Consider the following 19,598-nt stretch of genomic DNA (forward strand, 5'->3'; position numbering starts at 1 on the left):
ATGGTTTTCCAACACGGGAACAGGCAACATACAATTGACCATGTGAGAAACATGGGTTTTCTAGATTAATACCACAAACACTTAATGATTGCCCCTGGGACTTGTTTATAGTCATAGCAAAAGCAAGCCGCACTGGAAACTGTAGTCGTTTAAACTCAAATGGCACATCAGTCGGAATCATTGGGATGCGCGGTATGAGAACATCTTCTCCTTTATACTTTCCTTTGAGTATAGTTGCTTCTATCACATTGTTTAGTAATTTTTTTATCGCTAACCGTGTACCGTTGCAAAGACGCGGTTGGTTGATATTTCGCAACATTATAACCACCGATCCAACCTTTAATTGAAGATTGTGAGGTGGCAGTCCTGGCAAATCCAGCGAGTTTAAAAATTCCGGTGGATAGTTGACTACATCATCTTGATTAGTAGCCGAATCAACTGATTTATATATCCTCAATTCGCCTGTAATTTGTTCTTGAATTTTGAAATTTAATTCATTTACATCTATGTTTTTTGCAGCCAGTATAGCTCGTTCGCTCAACCAATCATGGTTTCTGTAATTTTGAGAAACATCTGGAAACACCTTCTGAATAAGTTCATCTTTTGATCGAGTTAACTGACAAAAACTTTGAGGAAAGTTAATGCAGCCAGTCAACATGTCTATAGGAAATTTGCCATTACCAATGTCAATGAGTTGTTTAGAGAATATGTTTCCAGATTGGTCATTTCGCAACTCGACACGCATATTCTTGCTTAAATGAAGTACTTTGACATGTTTCCACAAATTGGAGGACTTTAGACATGCATTGAGTTCATCAGCTGGCGTTGATCGTGGAATCACTGGCAATGTTTGACGAAAATCTCCTGCTAATAAAATCATTGCACCACCAAATCGGTTATTATTGCTCCGTAGATCTTTTAAGGTTCTGTCTAAAGCCTCCAAAGATTTTTTATGTGCCATCGTGCATTCATCCCAAACAATCAATTTACATTGCTGCAAAACCTTTGCCATTGCAGAGTTCTTCGAAACGTTGCAGGTTGGAGTTTCATTGCTTTGCATATTTAATGGCAATTTTAGTGCTGAATGGGCTGTTCGACCACCTTCAAGCAAAGTTGCTGCGATTCCCGACGAAGCGAGTGCAAGTGCAATTTTATTTTGTGAGCAAATTGTTGCTAATATTAATGAAATCAAAAAAGTTTTTCCTGTACCACCAGGTGCATCTAAGAAGTAAATCCCTCCAGTTTCATCATTTGTTACTTTCATAAGAGTTTCAAATACATACTTCTGTTGTTCAGTTAACAGTGGAAGATTTGATTGAATTAATTCTTTCAAAGCGTTGAGATCATACAGTTTTTCTCGATGCAACTCTTGGTTAAAAGCGTCATGCATTGGACGATTGGGCGCGGTCAGGCCTAATTGAATTAATAGTTTGTTTGACATTATCAAGCACATGTCCTCAATTGAAATCAATGCTTCATTGTAAATTTCTTCACTGATTTGTATATTTGGATTTCCCATTCTATTCCGTATTTGATACAAAATATCATCACACATATAATCTTTGTACTTGATCCACAAATCAATTGGGTTTGATGGGAAGCATGTAGATATGATTATAGAAAACAATGTTCGTATTTGATGAGCGTGTGATGATATTACAGCATCATTGAGAGTTTGCTCCCAATGAGCGTCATTTTCAAGCAATTGCAAACGTTGACAGGCTTCTCTGTAGGATCCACACAATTCACCATGAACAGTTCGTAACTGTTGGAATGATGTTGGGCCACGTACATTGACTAATAGCAGTCGTAAATAAAAACATTCATCATTGCTTGGATGTACTGAATAAATCCGGCCAATCGCATCGGTGGAATATACATCTGTATATCCTGGAACTGGTTTTCCTTGTTTCCGTCGTATAAATCTCCTTGAGGATTGATTCCAGGTATAATATTTTGGCATTTCAGAATATAGCAATGTTTGTGCGAAATGATCGTTTTGGCATGTCTCAAAAAAACTGGTTAATGTAGTAGATGGTGGCTGAGCAGCTCTTTGTACTGCGTTCTGTGCTGTAAAATACACTCTTTGTCCATTTTCTAAATGCACAGCTAAGTGAACAACAGAAGGGTGTCTCTCATGAATAGGAAAAGAAAATATTCGCCAAACTGCTTCATTACTACTGACATAGCGGCCCATTTGGTATTGGGTAACTTCATCATTGGAATTCTCTGCACCAATTCCAATCACAGCCATATCACTCCCTTTGGTTACATATTTGCAAATGTATTTAACAGATTTCACTGAATGGCAAGATTCAACGTTGATGTGTGCTTTGAATGTCTTTGATAAAATGGGTGAATATGGAACAATCCAACGATTATCTATTTCAATATCTTGTTGATTTAATTTGACAATTGTTGATTTTCCATTGTCTGCTGTCGATCTGCGACGATACAATGGATAACCGTCATTACCAGTAATTGTTTCCGATATTAATGTCCGTGGATATCGTTTTGAACATTTACCATCCATCATACACGGTGAATTTTGATTAAGAGTTCCACAGGGACCATGTATCATGTTTTTGATAACTACCTCATGCAATCCAGGATCTACTTGTACATTAGGGATTTCAGCTGATATCACTGCATCAACTTCATTTGGCCTTATCTTTTCAACCAACCAAATCAAAATGTGTGCATGTGGCAATCCTCGTTTCTGCCACTCCACAGAATACATCCAGCAGCGTGTCTCACCAAACACATTATGTTTTACGATGAAATCCATTAAAGATTTCAACTTTTGTCTAAAGACTCTGGCTGTAATATCATGACGATCAATGGGTGATTGCCCAGGGAATAACTCCTGCTTGATTTCTATCCATTGCGGATTGCATGTAAATGTGATGAACAAATCTGCTGTACCATAATGACGAACATACGACATGGCATCTTGAGCATATTCGTGCATATGCCGAGGGCTTCCGATGTATGTTGCTGGAAGAATAGTCATCCGACCGACATTCTGTGCATTTCCATCAGTATTAATCGCATCTCGAAGGTGAATATACTCTTCAGATCGGAGTTTGGTTTGATTCAACCTGATGAATGTTAATCTCTCCGTTTCAATTTTTACATACATGTCAACAACATATTTGTGATATAATCGCCGACATTTCAATATGTGATTTTCTTCATTTTCCCGAATCATTAGGCGGTATGAATAATAGTTCATTGAACTGACTTTTTTGTTGGTTTCAGAACCTGTAAATAGATTTTCTTTTAATAACATTCAAATATAAAATTAAAATACATAATATAATGACTGAGATATTATCGCCATAGCTAAATTAATATTTTAGTTACCTGTAATGGGATTTATCATTTTTATTGAGAAATCGTAGCCATCTTCACCTTGCCAAAATATAATGGGATATTGCAGTGCATCATATGAGCGGTGTGTTTCCTTTATACGTTGTAATTGATCATTCCGACGATGTAAAACAATATCACGGGATTCCAAGTTTTCTCCAACTACGACGATAGCAACTTCATCAATAGTTGGTGCATTAAAACGTCTTGTATGTTGACCTGCAGGTGTTTTATCAGCTCTGATTACAATTTTGTGATTATCGGATGGCATCAGATCCAGGGCAGTTTTAAACAATATAATCAATTGATTGTGTTGATGAAATAAAGTTTGTAATTGTTCTACAATAGACCTATTTACTAAATTGTTATGTGCACAACGCAGATCAATTTCTTGTGGTGAATTGCCCATAAAATAAATTTGCAGGAATTTGTTGTCGCTATCTGACACTGGTAACAGTGAACCTGCTCTGTGATATATTTGCCCTTGTATCTGTAAATAAAATAAAATATTATGGTGTGGTATAAATTAATGGATTGTCAGTGATCAAACTTAAATAATATTTGATCTTAAAAAGTATATATTTAGTTTGAACTAATATCTATCAAATATAAAATATAATAAAAGTGTCACTGAAACTGAATCACCATATAATATGATGACTAAGTGATATATAAGTGATTGAGAAATTGAAGATTAGTGACACATCTTAACTTTTGTGACAGAAAATTTTGTTCGCTAAAATAATTATGAGTAACTGCTATAATACATACCTTGAAAGTTGGCATAAAATTTTCCCGAACTACATTTGTTGCCCCAAATGAAGTCATTTGAAAGCAATTGTTATATTGTTGGATATGTGTCAAAAAGTGTATAGAATCTGTTCCTATTCCTGAAACCAATGAGTACAATGGTTCTGGTGGTGGGTCCAATGGTATCAATTTCACTTTACCATTTGCGCAACACAATCCATTGGCTTCGTTTTTGTATTTTAATGCCTTACAGTGTGAGCAAACCGAGTTCATAGAACCAATAACAACACATTGGTAGTTACTGTAGTCAATTGACACATCGTAACTGAAAGCAGCTCGATTCAAACTTGCGCGATTATTAGTTGAATGTCGCGCTCGCGCTTCACGCGTTTGTGATATCCGAATTCTTTCACGTTCATTTCCGTCGTCACGTTCTTGTGCCGTACGATTAGATCGGTAATTAGCTTGGTTTGTAGCATTTCTGGTTCTTCTACCTAAATTGCTTCGTCTTATAGGAGGCATATCAAATATAAATTAGTTTTTCACTAATCACGAACTAAACAAACACTAACTAAGTAAACACTCTGCACAAAACACGAATTTGTTTCGTGTATCAGTTGACAAAAGCAAACTCAGTAGATTAGGTCACAGACAACTTTTTTTTTTTTTTAAATTTTATATGACTTGAAGTCAAATCCTTTTAAGCCGTACGAATTGTAATTTGGATATTATAAAAATAATAAAACACTGTTGGTAACGCGATTTTTGTTTGACTGATGTAATGACGTGGAAACTGATGCATTTTATCTCGCGTGCCGAAACTAATACAAAAGAAACGCGAGTTTCGGAACGCGACATTAAACTTCTCCAACTATGTATTCTGTGCTCCAACGCACACACGCACATTGTTTTGATAGATATGATCTTTGACGTTAGGAACACACCTACATTGCTTAGACAACAGTGAGTGCTTGTAATTTAATATGAACTTTATACCATAGCAATAAAGCTCAAATTGACTACGTTTTAGTTACAAATCATTTGTATAGGAAAAAGAAAAGGGCTATTTTTAGGGTTTTTCCAGCAATAATTCTAATTTTTCTCGCCGTAAAAACCATCCTTGAACTTTAACGAACATTTTAAAAAAAGATTTGGCCAAATTGGTCGAGGCGTTGTTGAGTTATGCGCTTACCAACACATTTTGCGATTCATTTTAATATGAACTTTATACCATAGCAATAAAGCTCAAATTGACTACGTTTTAGTTACAAATCATTTGTATAGGAAAAAGAAAAGGGCTATTTTTAGGGTTTTTCCAGCAATAATTCTAATTTTTCTCGCCGTAAAAACCATCCTTGAACTTCAACGAACATTTTAAAAAAAGATTTGGCCAAATTGGTCGAGGCGTTGTTGAGTTATGCGCTTACCAACACATTTTGCGATTCATTTTTATATTATAGATTTTTCCCACGTGGAATGTTTCCTTCTATTATATTGATATTATTAATTTTTCAAGTTACAGATTGGTATACTCCTCACAGTTTCACAATTGAGATATTGATGTGGGAAAATATGTAAGTCCAAAAAGGCAGATTGTTACTGGAGAAGCGAAAAATGTTTGTCTGGAAGGAAATTTTGGTTGTATAAACTGGTAGCAAAACACAATTCTCATTTGAAACCATGGAACTTGGATAATTTAAATTATAATGTGCCATGTTAATAATAAAAAGCTGAATGAATTGAAATTTACATGAGCGAGTTAAAGGATCTAATACTATTGTGAAGCACATAATGCTCTGTAAAATGAATTCAGACAGTGCCAATAAATCTTCCTTTATATGTTCAGTAATTGATGTCATGGTCTTGGGAAGTGGAGAAGTTCCTGTCAGTTATGGTTCCAAGGAGTGTCCCCTTTTGGTAATCGTGAACTTCTTCAGAATTTCCAGCTCATTGAATGTAAGGCATACTACTTAAAAAAAAATAAGTTTTTGATATCATGATGCAAGGAAGGGAGAGTACTGATTTTCAGAACGTATGTATTCAGGTATCATGTGCCATCACTACCTCATGAATGGTTGTACATTCTTTGCATCTTACAGCATATTATCTACTTCTTCTGGCATCATGACAATATGTGTGGGTGTTTTGGTGGAATAGAAGGCTGTGTAGTGCTGGAGTGGAAACAGGGAAGGGGATAGATAGGTGAAGAACAGTGACCAACAAAGACTGAGGCCAAGGGGGTTATGAGAATGTAGGATATATTGGAGAGAGAGTTCTCACGTGCACAATTCAGAAAAGCTGGTGTTGGTAGAAAGGATCAGATGGTGCAGGTTATGATGCCGTCATTAAAGTGAAGAACATTGTGTTGGGCAGCATGCTCAGTAACCAGGTGGTCCAGCTGTTTCTTGACCACAGTTTGTTGGTGGCCATTCATGGGGACTAATATTGTTGAGGTGTTACATGTCGTGCATCTTACTTGGTCAGCTTTCCCACTTCACTGACGAAAGTCGAAACCCTCTGAATTCTGTGCCACTAGAGGACTCTGAATTGTAGCATGTACCATGGTGGTGTGTATCGTAATGATGTCGGTGTACTGTGAGACCCTCAGAAAACTGAAATCACGAATCTAAAGAGTTTGTCCACTCATGGAACACTCTCTCCTTCAAAGACACACACACAAACTCTACCTGCACATCATCCCAGGTGAGTGCATTGAACCAACAATGCAGCTGCTGTCAGTGTATTTATTTTGTAGTTAGCTCTGAAGGCAAAAATCATTCAAAAGTTATGCGAAATTTCCAGTATTCTTTGTGTGTCCATTAACTATTCAATCGCTTAACTGCAAGGTGAGTTGTTAGCTTTGATTCGATCATTATTTATGTTCTACCAAGGACTTTCCACAACCTAAAGATGCCAGAAAAAATATATAATGAAAAGACTGGAGAAATGAAAGGAGTTATGTTTAAAAAGTGCTGTGTAATCTTCTAGAGACAAACAGTCTACAGCTGTAACAAGTAAGGGACTAACATAGGTAAGCTAAGTCACAAAAAATAAAAAATTACGGTACGTTTTCGGTGGATTACACAGTTAGGCATAGTGAAGCCAACAGATCACTAAATGACCTTTCTCAGCAAGTGCGATGGATTTGGTGCAGAAAAGGCTTTAAATCATTGTCACTGAACAAATTGCTAAGAGCAACCTTCATGCTTTTATTGCTGTCACATTCCCAGCAGCATTGTGGAATAACTCCCGTTTTCAAAAGAAATCAGAAAAAAATGTATGAACAAAAATCAGAATATCATAAAATCTAAAGTATTAGGGAAAAAAATGTAAAAACTGATTAGCATCATTGATGGAAAAACATATACTGAGCATATGTCAGCATGAATTTTGATGCAAAAATATACACAGATAAATCTATGTGACTGCATAAACACAATACTCGCGACAGGCATATTCTAGAATTGCCAATGGGTTTTCACACAGTTTATCACAAAATACTGCTCATATAAGTTGAACAGTATGGTATCAGAGGACTGCCAAAGAAGTAGAGAGCTTCTGGCCTAAGCAAATGCTTCCAGAAGGTCTGTATGAAGTACACATATGAGAAACTCATTTCAGTAATTTACATTCTACGAGAGAGTGAAACAGTCGAGCAAGTTGTGCCTCAGTGCTCAATACTGGAACCTGTGTGGTTCCTCCTATATATCAGTGACGTCAGCTTGAATGTAGAGGCTCACAGAACATTAAATTTACAGATGGCACATCTTTATTCCTCAAAGCAGTAAAGAAAGCAGTGAAGTTGGTTAATGAACAGCTCAACAACTGGGCTATAAACTAGAGATTGTAAATAGTAAATATATTATATCCATGAGCTTCCACATCGCACAAAACCTGATCTCAACCACATGTAACAGTTAATAAGCAAAAAATTTAAATACTGAATTCAAATTTGTGGATCTATGGGTATAAGATAATGTGAAATGGAATAAACAGATTGGTGAGGTAAATGCTAAAATAAGTACTAGCTGCTATATCCTCAGCATGCTGCATGCATGTGCTAGTCAGCAATCAATCAAAACTGTGCACTAAGAATACATACAGGCTCACCTAAGGTATTGTGCATTATGGGGTACTTCTCCAGCTGGCTATAGCACTTTCAGAATTCAGATGAGAGCCATGAGGATTGTTAATGCAAGCAAAATTAGAGGCATTTGCAAATCTATTTTCAGAAGGCTGGAGTTCCTAACACTGCTTTCCTTATGTATTTATGAGAGCAAAATTTTTAATAAACCACATAGAGCCATCCAAATGCTAACTAAAGAAGTACAGTTGTTTGTACTTTCTCTACATCTTTTCAGGTAAATCTTAAGACTATTTCTTGAACCATCTTGTGAATACTTTCAACTGATCTCCCACAAGAAATTTTCGTATTTTATTGAGTGAAAAGCCTTTTTCTCGTGACCTTGATATTGACAGGATCTTCCAATACATAATAGAAGATAGGATTGCTTTTAGAAACTAGTGGCTTTTCTTAAAACATGTAGTTTTTTAAATTTCTTCTGCATGTTATTTTATCAACAATTTTATCATCATACATCTGAGATACACGTAAATACTTTGAGCTGTCTTGACCACAATTTTGTTATTGCAATGTGCCCTATGCATTTTGAATTATGTAATTAGTAAAAGCAAATAGTTAATGTATATCTAAAAACAAAGATGATATGACTTACCAAATGAAAGTGCTGGCAGGTCGACAAACACACAAACATACACACAAAATTCAAGCTTTCGCAACAAACTGTTGCCTCATCAGGAAAGAGGGAAGGAGAGGGAAAGACGAAAGGATGTGGGTTTTAAGGGAGAGGGTAAGGAGTCATTCCAATCCCGGGAGCGGAAAGACTTACCTTAGGGGGAAAAAAGGACGGGTATACACTCGCGCACACACACACACACATATCCATCCACACATATACAGACACAAGTAGACATATTTTTTGTCTGCTTGTGTCTGTATATGTGTGGATGGATATGTGTGTGTGTGTGTGCGCGAGTGTATACCCGTCCTTTTTTCCCCCTAAGGTAAGTTTTTCCGCTCCCGGGATTGCAATGACTCCTTACCCTCTCCCTTAAAACCCACATCCTTTCGTCTTTCCCTCTCCTTCCCTCTTTCCTGATGAGGCAACAGTTTGTTGCGAAAGCTTGAATTTTGTGTGTATGTTTGTGTTTGTTTGTGTGTCTGTCGACCTGCCAGCACTTTCATTTGGTAAGTCACATCATCTTTGTTTTTAGATATATATTTCCTACGTGGAATGTTTCCCTCTATTATAACCAAATAGTTAATGTCATTATTATGAGTCAGCAGAAACTTGTCCAAATGGATAAATTCTATCTTCAATATTCCTTAACAATTCTGTTAAGGAGTGTTAACTGGTCACCATGTATCCAGTTGGACAACTTTCAGCTCAGTTATAATGACATTAAGTATTCATATTTGATACATTTAAGTATTCACCATTGATAATGGCATAAGTCAAAACACTGAAGCTATATTGGAATAATAAAATTGTTTTCAAGGCATCTCAAAGTTTTTAAGTGTGTCCAATGGCCACTTTGTCTCGCAGTGCACAGCTTGTGAGATTTGCATGTTTTAAACTGATTAAGCATTTGTGTACGATTTGATGTTGATCCAAGATCAAAAACATTCACAACAAATAAATTAATTGTTTTAATTTGTACTGATTTTCTTCTTTAAATTACAAAAGAGTATAATAGCATTATCAAATAGGCATTATAGTCATCTGAAATTTACAACTTTCAAATGAACATAGGTATTTGACTGTCATCATGTGATTACGTATGTTAGACTTTGAACAGCACCTTGGGTTGTCTTTCTCTCTCTATCTCACCTTTCATGAGGGGATGAGCTGAATCTCTCACATGTATGCCGCTGTGAATACTTAGGGAGACGTGCATTTTGGTTCCACAGCTGAGGGTCATATACTGATGACAAATAGTCATATGGTCAGCCATGAATTCGCACAGACAACCATTATAAGTCCATTGAGATACCAACTTCTGGGGTAAAGGAATTAGGTAGTGCCATCATCATGATTACAATTGTTTGGACATTTAGGAATCTCACTTCCCCTCTGACTTTACATTTGCATTGATAAGGTGCTTTTACTAAAATGTGAACATACCAAGGTTTGTATTCTGACCATATTTTTCACTATCTTCAGCTATGTTTGACATGCTAGGCTGCTTGAGGTGCATGTCATTCTTTCTCTTTTAAACATTCATAGCTATACAGCTTTCTCCACTATGTATACTTTATTACATTTGCACCTAATTTTGTACACTCCACCAGTCTGTAGCACCTCTGATTTGTTTCATCGGTCTTAAAAAGCTCTTTCTTTTTATGGGAGAGGTTGAAAATACTGCTTCAGTTATAAGGTTCTTTTTATTTAAAACATGTGTCTGCAGATTTTCCTCCAACAGGATTGTTTGTCTTTTTTATAGTTGCTGGAAAAAATTTTCTGTAATTCTTTGTCATAGGACCTTTCTGATGGGGTCAGTCATGCACTTTATGTACTGCTGAAACAAAAGCTGCTGTACTGTATACTCTTTCCCGTTCTTGCCTCCTGTGTCTTATGACTGCACTATATCAGTTTGTTTCCTTAGTTGACTTCATTCTTGTTTTAAGTTGGTTATCTCATTGATTTGATTTATTATTTTTGTCAGGATGCTGATATCGCCCAGTATTTGTGGGTTTTCTATATACTTTACATCGTAATTCACCATCAGGTTGTATGTAAACTAGGACATCAGAGTACCCTCTCTCTCCACATTCAAACTGGTTTTGCTGTTATGATACCTGTGGAAATCCTGCAATATCTCCTCTCCATGTGACCATAACGATGAAAGTATCGTCCATGTAACGTAATAAATTTTATAGATGTTCCACAGAAGGGGCGGGGAGGGGGGGGGGGGGGGGGGTTGCATGCTGCAGTGTGTCCCAGGAGGAATCATCAGTATTCAGGCAAATGGAAAGAATGATCATTTGAAGCAAAAAAGACTAGTAAGCATGTGCTCTGAAATGCGTACCTTAAGTGCTATGAGCACTCCTTTGTCTTTGCTACTGTGAAACACATCTCTTCTACTGAACAAGTGCACATAGCTCATAAGTATGCATTTCAGAGCCTGTTTACTAGATGTTTTTGCTTTGAATGTTCGTTCCTGTCATATCCCTGAATATCAACAATTCCTCTTGAGACACCATGTATAACTCTGAAGGAAGATTTTTTGTATGCCTGTCAACAACTCAGTGCCTTAACGATTTGGTGACTTGTTGCCTGTATTCCTCCTATATTTATGTTCCATTGTGATTTTTCCATTGCCATAAATGAAGTTACAGATAAGATTTATATATTTTGGATTATCTATGTTTATTCATCCAAGAATTGTCTCACAATTATGCAGGATTTGTCAGGGTAATACAATGCAAATCAGTAGACTAAATATACACCATACAACAAACATAACATGCTTTATGACGATAGGAAGGTAGCCTATGCAGACAGAACAGGCGGTCATCCACAGCCTTGATTGAGGAACTGTCCTGGCATTTGCCATAGTGATCCAGGAAAACCCAGGTCATGATGGCCAGACAGAGCAACTGCATCCTCCCGGATATTAGATTAGTACCTTTAATAGCAACACAGTCTCATTCGATAAGTCCCTATTGTACAATGTTTTGTGATTCACACACAGTTTGTTTCAGCTAACTTGCAATAAAACATAGTTTCATTCTTCAGTACCAAATGCACTAAGGACATCCACTGATGACTCTGGGATTGTTTCTGGTGACCTGCAGTGTAAAACATAGTTCTGCTCTCCACTGTGCACAGCCTAACACCCACTGATGACTCCTGGATTGTGAAGCTGCTGCTATGTGGCCTTGCATCAACTCTAGAGTCCATTATCTCCATAACCAACTGTAGGCCATTGTCCACCTGAAAGACTAACCCAACGGACATTACCAGCATGCATGTTACATCTTCACATGATTTCCTTGTGAAAGCAGTAAACTGTAATCATGTTGAAATGGGACAATGTGCAATGGTTATCCCCTTTCATTACTACCCATTACTCAGAGTCCTGTATGTAATATTTAACTTGTTTAATGTGCTTTACTTATGAAGCACCTTTTATCTGCCTTTTTAAACAAGTGTGTTTTAGTAATCTCTTTCACTTCCTTTGGCATTTTGTTATACAATTTTATCCCCTGATATAAAATGCTGTTTTGAGGTTTTTCTTGGGTAACTGTAAATCCAAACTGGCTCTTGTTCAATGGTTATGTATAGAATTAGTTGTGTAGTATTTAGTAATATTTTCCCCAATATCCACCATAGATTGGAACATACTCATTTGGTGAAGTAGGATGCCAAATGTTTTAAATAGCTGTTTATAATAAGCCCAAATTTTGCTTCCAGTTATGTGGAAAAGAGCACCACGGGAAGAATACAACAAAATTTATTGTGTAAAAAGGTTTGTGAATAACAATGTTATATCAGAACTCTCCACAAAATGTGCAGGATTTTTCATGGAGTTAGTCTTTGCACATGGCAATGTAATTTCTTTGATAGATGTGCCGACAATAGCCCACTGAGTCAATATCTGCCCAAATGCCGGCTTGGAGGACTGATCTGATGCCAATATTCTAGAACCTTTAACTTCAAATTTAGTGAGACTTCCAAAATGCTCTCTACTTTTGCTACACAATATTCTAGTTTTAATGACAGATCTTCTACAGTCATGTTGCATGTCAGGCACATCTGTCAATTTTCTTGATTCACACTTTCACATCATCAAGCTTCTTGTTTCTTCTGTTTTCTAAAATTTGTGCTAATTTTCCTTTCTGACAATTTCCTCTGATTTTCTCTCTTACCTTCCTCAGTGCTTACGAACATACCACTCGAAATAACTGCCTATAATCCTACCTTATTGAGCATGGAATTTATATAATTCGCTCGAGGCCATAATGCTAACAAAAAAAATTTATCATTGGTCTCCAAATTCTTAGTCAGAGGTGCTCGCTGGAACTGTCTATTAACATCATCATAATATTTTTGTTGATGACAATGCTGACAGTCTGTTCAGTAGGAAGCAAAAAGATACCCAGTTCTAGAAAATAAAATCTGTACAAAAAAAGACAGAAACTGTACATCTACCATACTAATGCCCTTCTCAAATATGTAGACACTATGCTATTTAACTCAGGTGAAGCTTAATTGTAACTGCATTGAAGCTGCTGAAAATTTACGTCTCTAGACTTTGCTGACCTCTTATTTAATTTGTAAGAAATTCATTGAATTATGGATGAACATTCTTCTCATATGTAACTGCAGTAGATGCAGCATATCATCTCCTGTACCTCATCCTGCAACCTGTGAGGAACGCAGCTGCATGTGTCTCATTAACTTCTAAGAACACTGCCACACTCAGCATTCTGTTTTAATATTCTTTTCTCACCTGTTGTGCCAAATATCAGACAGTGTCAGTATGTCAGTACAATATGTAATTACACAATATGTATATGCACACACTTCAAATCAAATGATTGCAAATTCTTGTAGGAGTGATCACCTTGAAAGTGGTTTCTGGTTCACAGCCTTGCTGCTTCATCATGATGATTTTCTGTGTGATTATTATTTTTTGGGCTGGAAGGTGTGGTTATTTAATAAAATACTCTTTGAACTAATTTATTTGTGCTGTCAAAGTAATGGCTGTCACAACTTCCAGTAGAGCTGAAAATGAAGCAACCCACATTGAAGGTAGCTGAAGATCCCATTATTGTTCAAATTAACAAAGCTGTGAATGATATTAAGGCTATTCCGTTGTTATGCAACAGATATACATCTCCTTACTTCCTTTGCCGATATTCTTTATGTCGCTGTTTTCTGTGCTGGCAACAATTATATTACATGAACAATTTTACTACTTGTATGCACAATATATCAAAAGACTGTAATTATTTTTATGTTATGATTCTGTGTTATGGGCTAACAGTAATGGCTTTGAGGAGTACCATAAAATGAGGTGAATCCGATTAAAACGCCCTTTTTTTTTTTTTTTTTTTTTTTTTTTTTTTTTTTTTTTTTTTTTTTTTTTTTACTGTTGTGGTTTTGGAACAATTTGCGTATGTTAATTTCACAACCTTGATAATGATATATTCACGTATTACATAATTTTTGGTTTATAACTGCTGTTCCTATTTTAGGTTAACTACTGATCGGTTTCACCTCCTCAATTGGGGCAAAGATCACCATTGTATTTTGTATCCAGGAACAGAATCAGACTTCCAGTGGAGTGAATCTGATCACTATTTTGATTTTAAAAAAATATATTTCTGTATTTGCAACAAAATTATACAATTTCTAGACTAAACAAATATTTACAAGCACTTTGAAGTTGAGATTTTTGTTTTTATAGCAAACACTTGCATTTGCAAATTTTGAAAAACATATATTAAATTTTAGTTATTGTATGTCATAATCAATATGAAAAGTATTTACTCAAAATCATTACCATCTATCCCTTCAAAATAAATTTACCTCACCTTCTGTGTTCTGGAACAAATTTTTTAATAATTTGGGCTCTTTCTACCTCAGTTGCATCATCAGTTTCTGGAAAGACAAAATAAACATTACCATCAACAACTTTCTTTCTCAGAAATGTCATTTCATAGGTGTCATTAGAGATGCTTCCAATTTTACCAAAAAAAAAAAAAAAAAAAAGGCCTTTTTTTTTTTTTTTGTAGGAAATTTTACTATGGTGAAATCAGTTTCTTTAAATTCATGCTAATCTTTATCCTTCTTCTTGTCCATTTTTTCATTTGACTCGTGCTGTTCTAGATCACTGTTAGATGTTGCAGATTGGGACTCCTTACTTGCAGCCCCATCACTATCATTTTCATGGAGGTCACTGATAACAATTCCTTTTCCTGGAGTTAATGCTAAACACTTTGCTTGATGTGGCTTTCGTGTTGTTTCATTAGAGCGGACCTGTTTAAATTGCATTTCGAAGGCTGCTGCTCAAGAAACTTTTATGACCTGGTGTCTAACTCTTCTGACCTGGTGCCATGTGCATTGTTATCGGCTGCTTGTGGAATCTGTGAAATTACTTTATTGGGCAGGAAGGAAAAATTCCTGCTTTTCTGAACTCAGATATTACATTTTATTTGGATGTGGTAGCTGTATTTTCAAAGTTTTTTTTTCAACAACCTAGGAAATTCAGATTTTGGCACCACTCCTTTATTCTTCCTTTTCCTTTCATCTAGCACGTTTCTCCAAACAAGTTTTAAAGGTCTAAAAAAGGCCACATCAAGTGGCTGACACAAATGAGTAGAATTAGGTGGTAGAAGCACAAATTGAATGTCCTGTTCCTGGCACAGTTTAATTACGTTATATGGCAGATGACACAAGAGTTTGTCACCTATAACCACTTTAGGTCCATCTAAATGCCGGGCATAAGGCAAGACAATTTCAACAAACCATGATCAGACATTGTTATGTCAAACTAACCACTTTGATTCCTATTATAACCTGCACTAGTTATGCCCCCTAGAGTCCAAGTATCGTAGAAGTGTTTTGCCCTATAAACTGCTGCTATCATCACACTGATACTTGACTTAGAACTATCAATTATCCTTTCAGGATGTCTTGTGCCTCGCTTCACTGTTACTTTCACTTGTCCAGGACCATCATAAAAATTTGCTCGTCTGGTTTATAATGTTGTAGGGATGGACACCACTCAAGGTCACTTCAAGGTTTTTAGTATAATCAATTACTGTTTCTCAGGCAACTGCTGTTTTTGGCCTCTTCACATTTTCACTTACTCTGTTTGCTAGTGGTGGTTAATTTTTCCTCTGCCCCCCCAGGAAAGTTTTTACCCAGTCGTGCCCAGGTCGATTGTCATGAAATCTTTTTTCAATCTTTCCTGCTCAACTGAGAAATGCCTGTACAATGTCCCTAACATTATTATTCCTCAAAGGAAACCCTCATTTCACGCAACACAATAATCCTTCAACCAGGCTTTTTTCCTCACTACTGGTTAACGTTGGTACCTTTCCTTGAGTTTGTCATTTAACGTGGTACATGGAACTGCATATTGCTCCAAAGCTTTCCAGATGCTTAATTTTCCTAATTTGACAGCTTTCACTGTATTTAGAAGAAATTCTGGTTTGCAGTTAGATTTCCGTGTTGGTCCCAGAACCTTTTGGTATACTCGCGTGATCAGATTCGCCCTGCATACTGACTAACTTCAGAAGTAACAGGCGCCAGCAGAAGTTTTTGCACTGTTGTGTTGGCTACACGAGTGCAGCACAAGAATCACACACCTACTGACATTGCGATTTGCTGGTTATGCGCACTCCAACATGCCATTGTTGTTGATAGCTTAGTTAACAATTCATGACAATGGTCAGCTGCAATGTAATTGCTAAAATGCTATGCTCTGTTATCCTAACATGGAAAAACCGGTAAATGATCAGACTGACACCACCTGATCGGATTCACCTCATTTTACGATACTTTGTTTCAGTGGTATTTTCTATTTAGCATCACTGTCGAGATAAATTAGTAAAGTTGTTGGAACACTTTTTGGCTACGTTAATTTATTTGTAATTTGAGCGTTAGTGTACTGTAGTTAAACACTGTCAGAAAAAGCTCTCAATTGGTAAATCAATGAACAGTAAGAGAGAGGATGATAAAGAAGCCTCTGTTATGTATATAGCTGTGCTGAATTATCTTTCTTTATTGGACCCTCATCGGAAGCACCATTTCTAAAAGCTCGGATTCAGGTTCCAGTACTTAAGTCAATTTTATGATAGTCATAATTTTCTACTGATGACCATTTTCTTTGTTTGTTAAAATTTGGCTCCTACTTTTATGACAGTCATCCATACAGTTTGCATTCACTAACTATATATACAATAGGTTGCCATTATCCTCAAATGATCGTGTATTGCCGTTATTCTCAAATGATCATTGACATTGAGTAATGAAGATACTTTGAGACTTTGGTGTTGAATGTAGTAAATGGCATTAATGGTTTCCATTGTCATTTTACTGCTTTTAAACTAAGTTAGCTTGTTTCAGTGAGATAATATTTTGCCACATAAATTGATCTTGCATAAAATTGGCAAAGTAACAGAACAGAAGCATCAAACAGAACATAATCTGCTATCAAAGTAACAGTGTAAGACACTCAGTAAACAAGTTTTCCATGTTCTGGTAGTGTAGCAATGGTGTCTGTGTTAATAGCTTACTATGCTGTGAAGTGTGTTTATGGTTTTGTTTCCATCCCACAGCAAGGATATATGTTTCAGGCAAGTTCACTGAAGATGCAGCTTGCCATGTCTGTGGTAAAGTGGTGCGCAAGACAAACTTAAGGAGGCACATAAAGGATGTGCACCTACCTAATCAACATATTCCTTGCAAACTCTGTGGTAAAATATTCAAAACATCAAACAGCTTGTGTACTCATATAAACCAATATCACCACAAACATGCACAACTGACAGACCCATATGTGTGATGATATCATTAGGAAATCATACATTGTCAGATACAGATGATTCCAAATAGTGTTAATTAGAATCCAGCTTAACTTTTTGTACAAAATAAATTTATGTGAATAAATGAATGTCTTGTTAAAGGTGAAGTAGTTTCAGTTTTTCATTTATGTGTTTCTTCGTTACAGGCTTTAATCATGCCAGAATTGGTCTTTTTATGATTTTGTTGGTTACATTCTTCACATATGTTCCTCAGAGTCGCATCTCAAATAATCAGAATCATGCTAGTCCTCCAGTATCTTTTAAACTAGATAAAATTGTGTGTAATCCATGTAAAATCATGGGTCATTTCAGTTTCTCTCTAGAATTACTTATAGTTTCTTGCCAGTCAACTAAACAGAGACAGTAAATGTGTCTGGAGGGGAATGTTTTGTGGTCTGTTTTTCATTGTTTGATATATATTGTTTCCTTCTCTTTGTAATAAAAGAGTGCAGAAAGTGAAATAATGGTTTAGAAACTATGCATGATTTTAAATTGCAGTTAACACATCATTGTGATTTTATGTTTTGTTTCTTTGTTTCCTTCTTTCACTGCCAATTCATGTAGGTTCATTCATGTTTCTAATTATCATGACACAATGTTAATATGAAATAAGGGTTGTCAAGTTGCTAGTATGAAAATCTAGAAATAATATTTTTCTAAAAACCTTTATTTTTCAATATAGTTGTGTTTTAGTTCCATACAAACTTCTCATTCTTAGTGTCACGGATATTCTCATTTGACAAGAGTGTGTGCCCACAAGCCACATATTGAGAATGGTAAAATGTGATGGGGCCCAGATATGGGGAACAGTATTGAAAAAATATGGCAGAGGCCTTTATGCAGCAGTGTGCGTCAGAAGGCAGCGGCAGCTGCTGCAGCTGATGATAATTATGATTATGAAAAAAGAAAGATATTTCTTAACTTGGATGGAGTAAAAGTTTCAGTTGGATACATACGAGGAGGGAAGTAGGCCATAGACTATCGAGTTTTACCCACCATTTGATGCTTGAAATGTGAGGTGGTCTATTTTCCCTATGAAAATCACTGTGCATACAGCATAGGAGGGTAGTGTAAATTACTTCTGTTTGTGTCTTGACACTTCAAAATGCCACTGAAGGTCAGAAATTTGTGGCCAAAGTGCTCTTTTCTCATGAAAGTTTGTTCATTCCTCTCAGTGCTCTTCAACCACATTCTGTCTGCAGATTCATTTATGGTAATGGAAAGTTCTTGATGGAATATAAATGTAAAGGGAGTAAGAGTAACTACTCACTATATGGTTAAGGCATTAGTTACTGATAAATTGTGGGTGATCAACTTCACTCTGGGCCACAGTATGGTGGTGGCCATTAATTTGGGTGGACAGCTGGATGGTCATCATGTACACAAGAAATGCTGTGCAAAAATTACAGCAGTACCACTGTATATTACAACTGCTTTCACAGACTAAGTTTGTTGGACATATGAGCAAAGAATTTTTTGGCTGCTTGTTCCATTTGTTTTTTGAACTAGTATTAGTAAAGAGTAAATCAGCCATCTATTTTTCTAGTGTTGTAACTATGGGCATCATTATTCTTCTCAAGTCTTGTTGTATTGTTATGAGCTATTTGTTGGCTTTTGTATGAGTAGTTTTTTCTAATTGATGTTATTTCTCAAGGAATTAATGAGTGGAACTAAATGTCTTAAGATGTTGACTTGTTTCTTTCGAAAAATAGCAGAAGTGGCTTAACTTTATAATTGCAATAGCTCAGTAATATATTTATTCCATTTTAAGTTCTCATCGATATCTACACCAGTAATTTGGAACTTTCTATCCAGTTTATTGTTTCCTGTACACATGCTGCATTAATGGTTGATG

General features: G+C 36.2%; 1 protein-coding gene across 8 annotated transcripts in view; it reads left to right on the plus strand.

Annotated features, from left to right (window-relative positions):
• The window catches only part of LOC126478532 (broad-complex core protein isoforms 1/2/3/4/5-like), a 352,226-nt gene that overhangs the window by 191,994 nt on the left and 140,634 nt on the right, over window positions 1-19,598 (plus strand). Inside the window, exon 7 of one of the 8 annotated variants that reach the window (XR_007587442.1) lies at window positions 17,516-17,634. The exons of 6 other annotated variants lie outside the window; for them this stretch is intronic. Coding sequence is in view for 1 of the 2 variants with exons in the window: in XM_050103714.1 (XP_049959671.1) it covers window positions 17,516-17,724 (209 nt within the window). In the remaining variant the exon portion in view is untranslated. Of the gene's footprint in view, window positions 1-17,515; window positions 17,781-19,598 lie in introns of those variants that run through there. One more of the 8 variants, XM_050103714.1, reaches the window with a different exon arrangement.

This window comes from Schistocerca serialis, chromosome 1 (genome assembly GCF_023864345.2).
Source record: "Schistocerca serialis cubense isolate TAMUIC-IGC-003099 chromosome 1, iqSchSeri2.2, whole genome shotgun sequence".
NCBI classification, from domain to species: Eukaryota; Metazoa; Arthropoda; class Insecta; order Orthoptera; family Acrididae; genus Schistocerca; species Schistocerca serialis.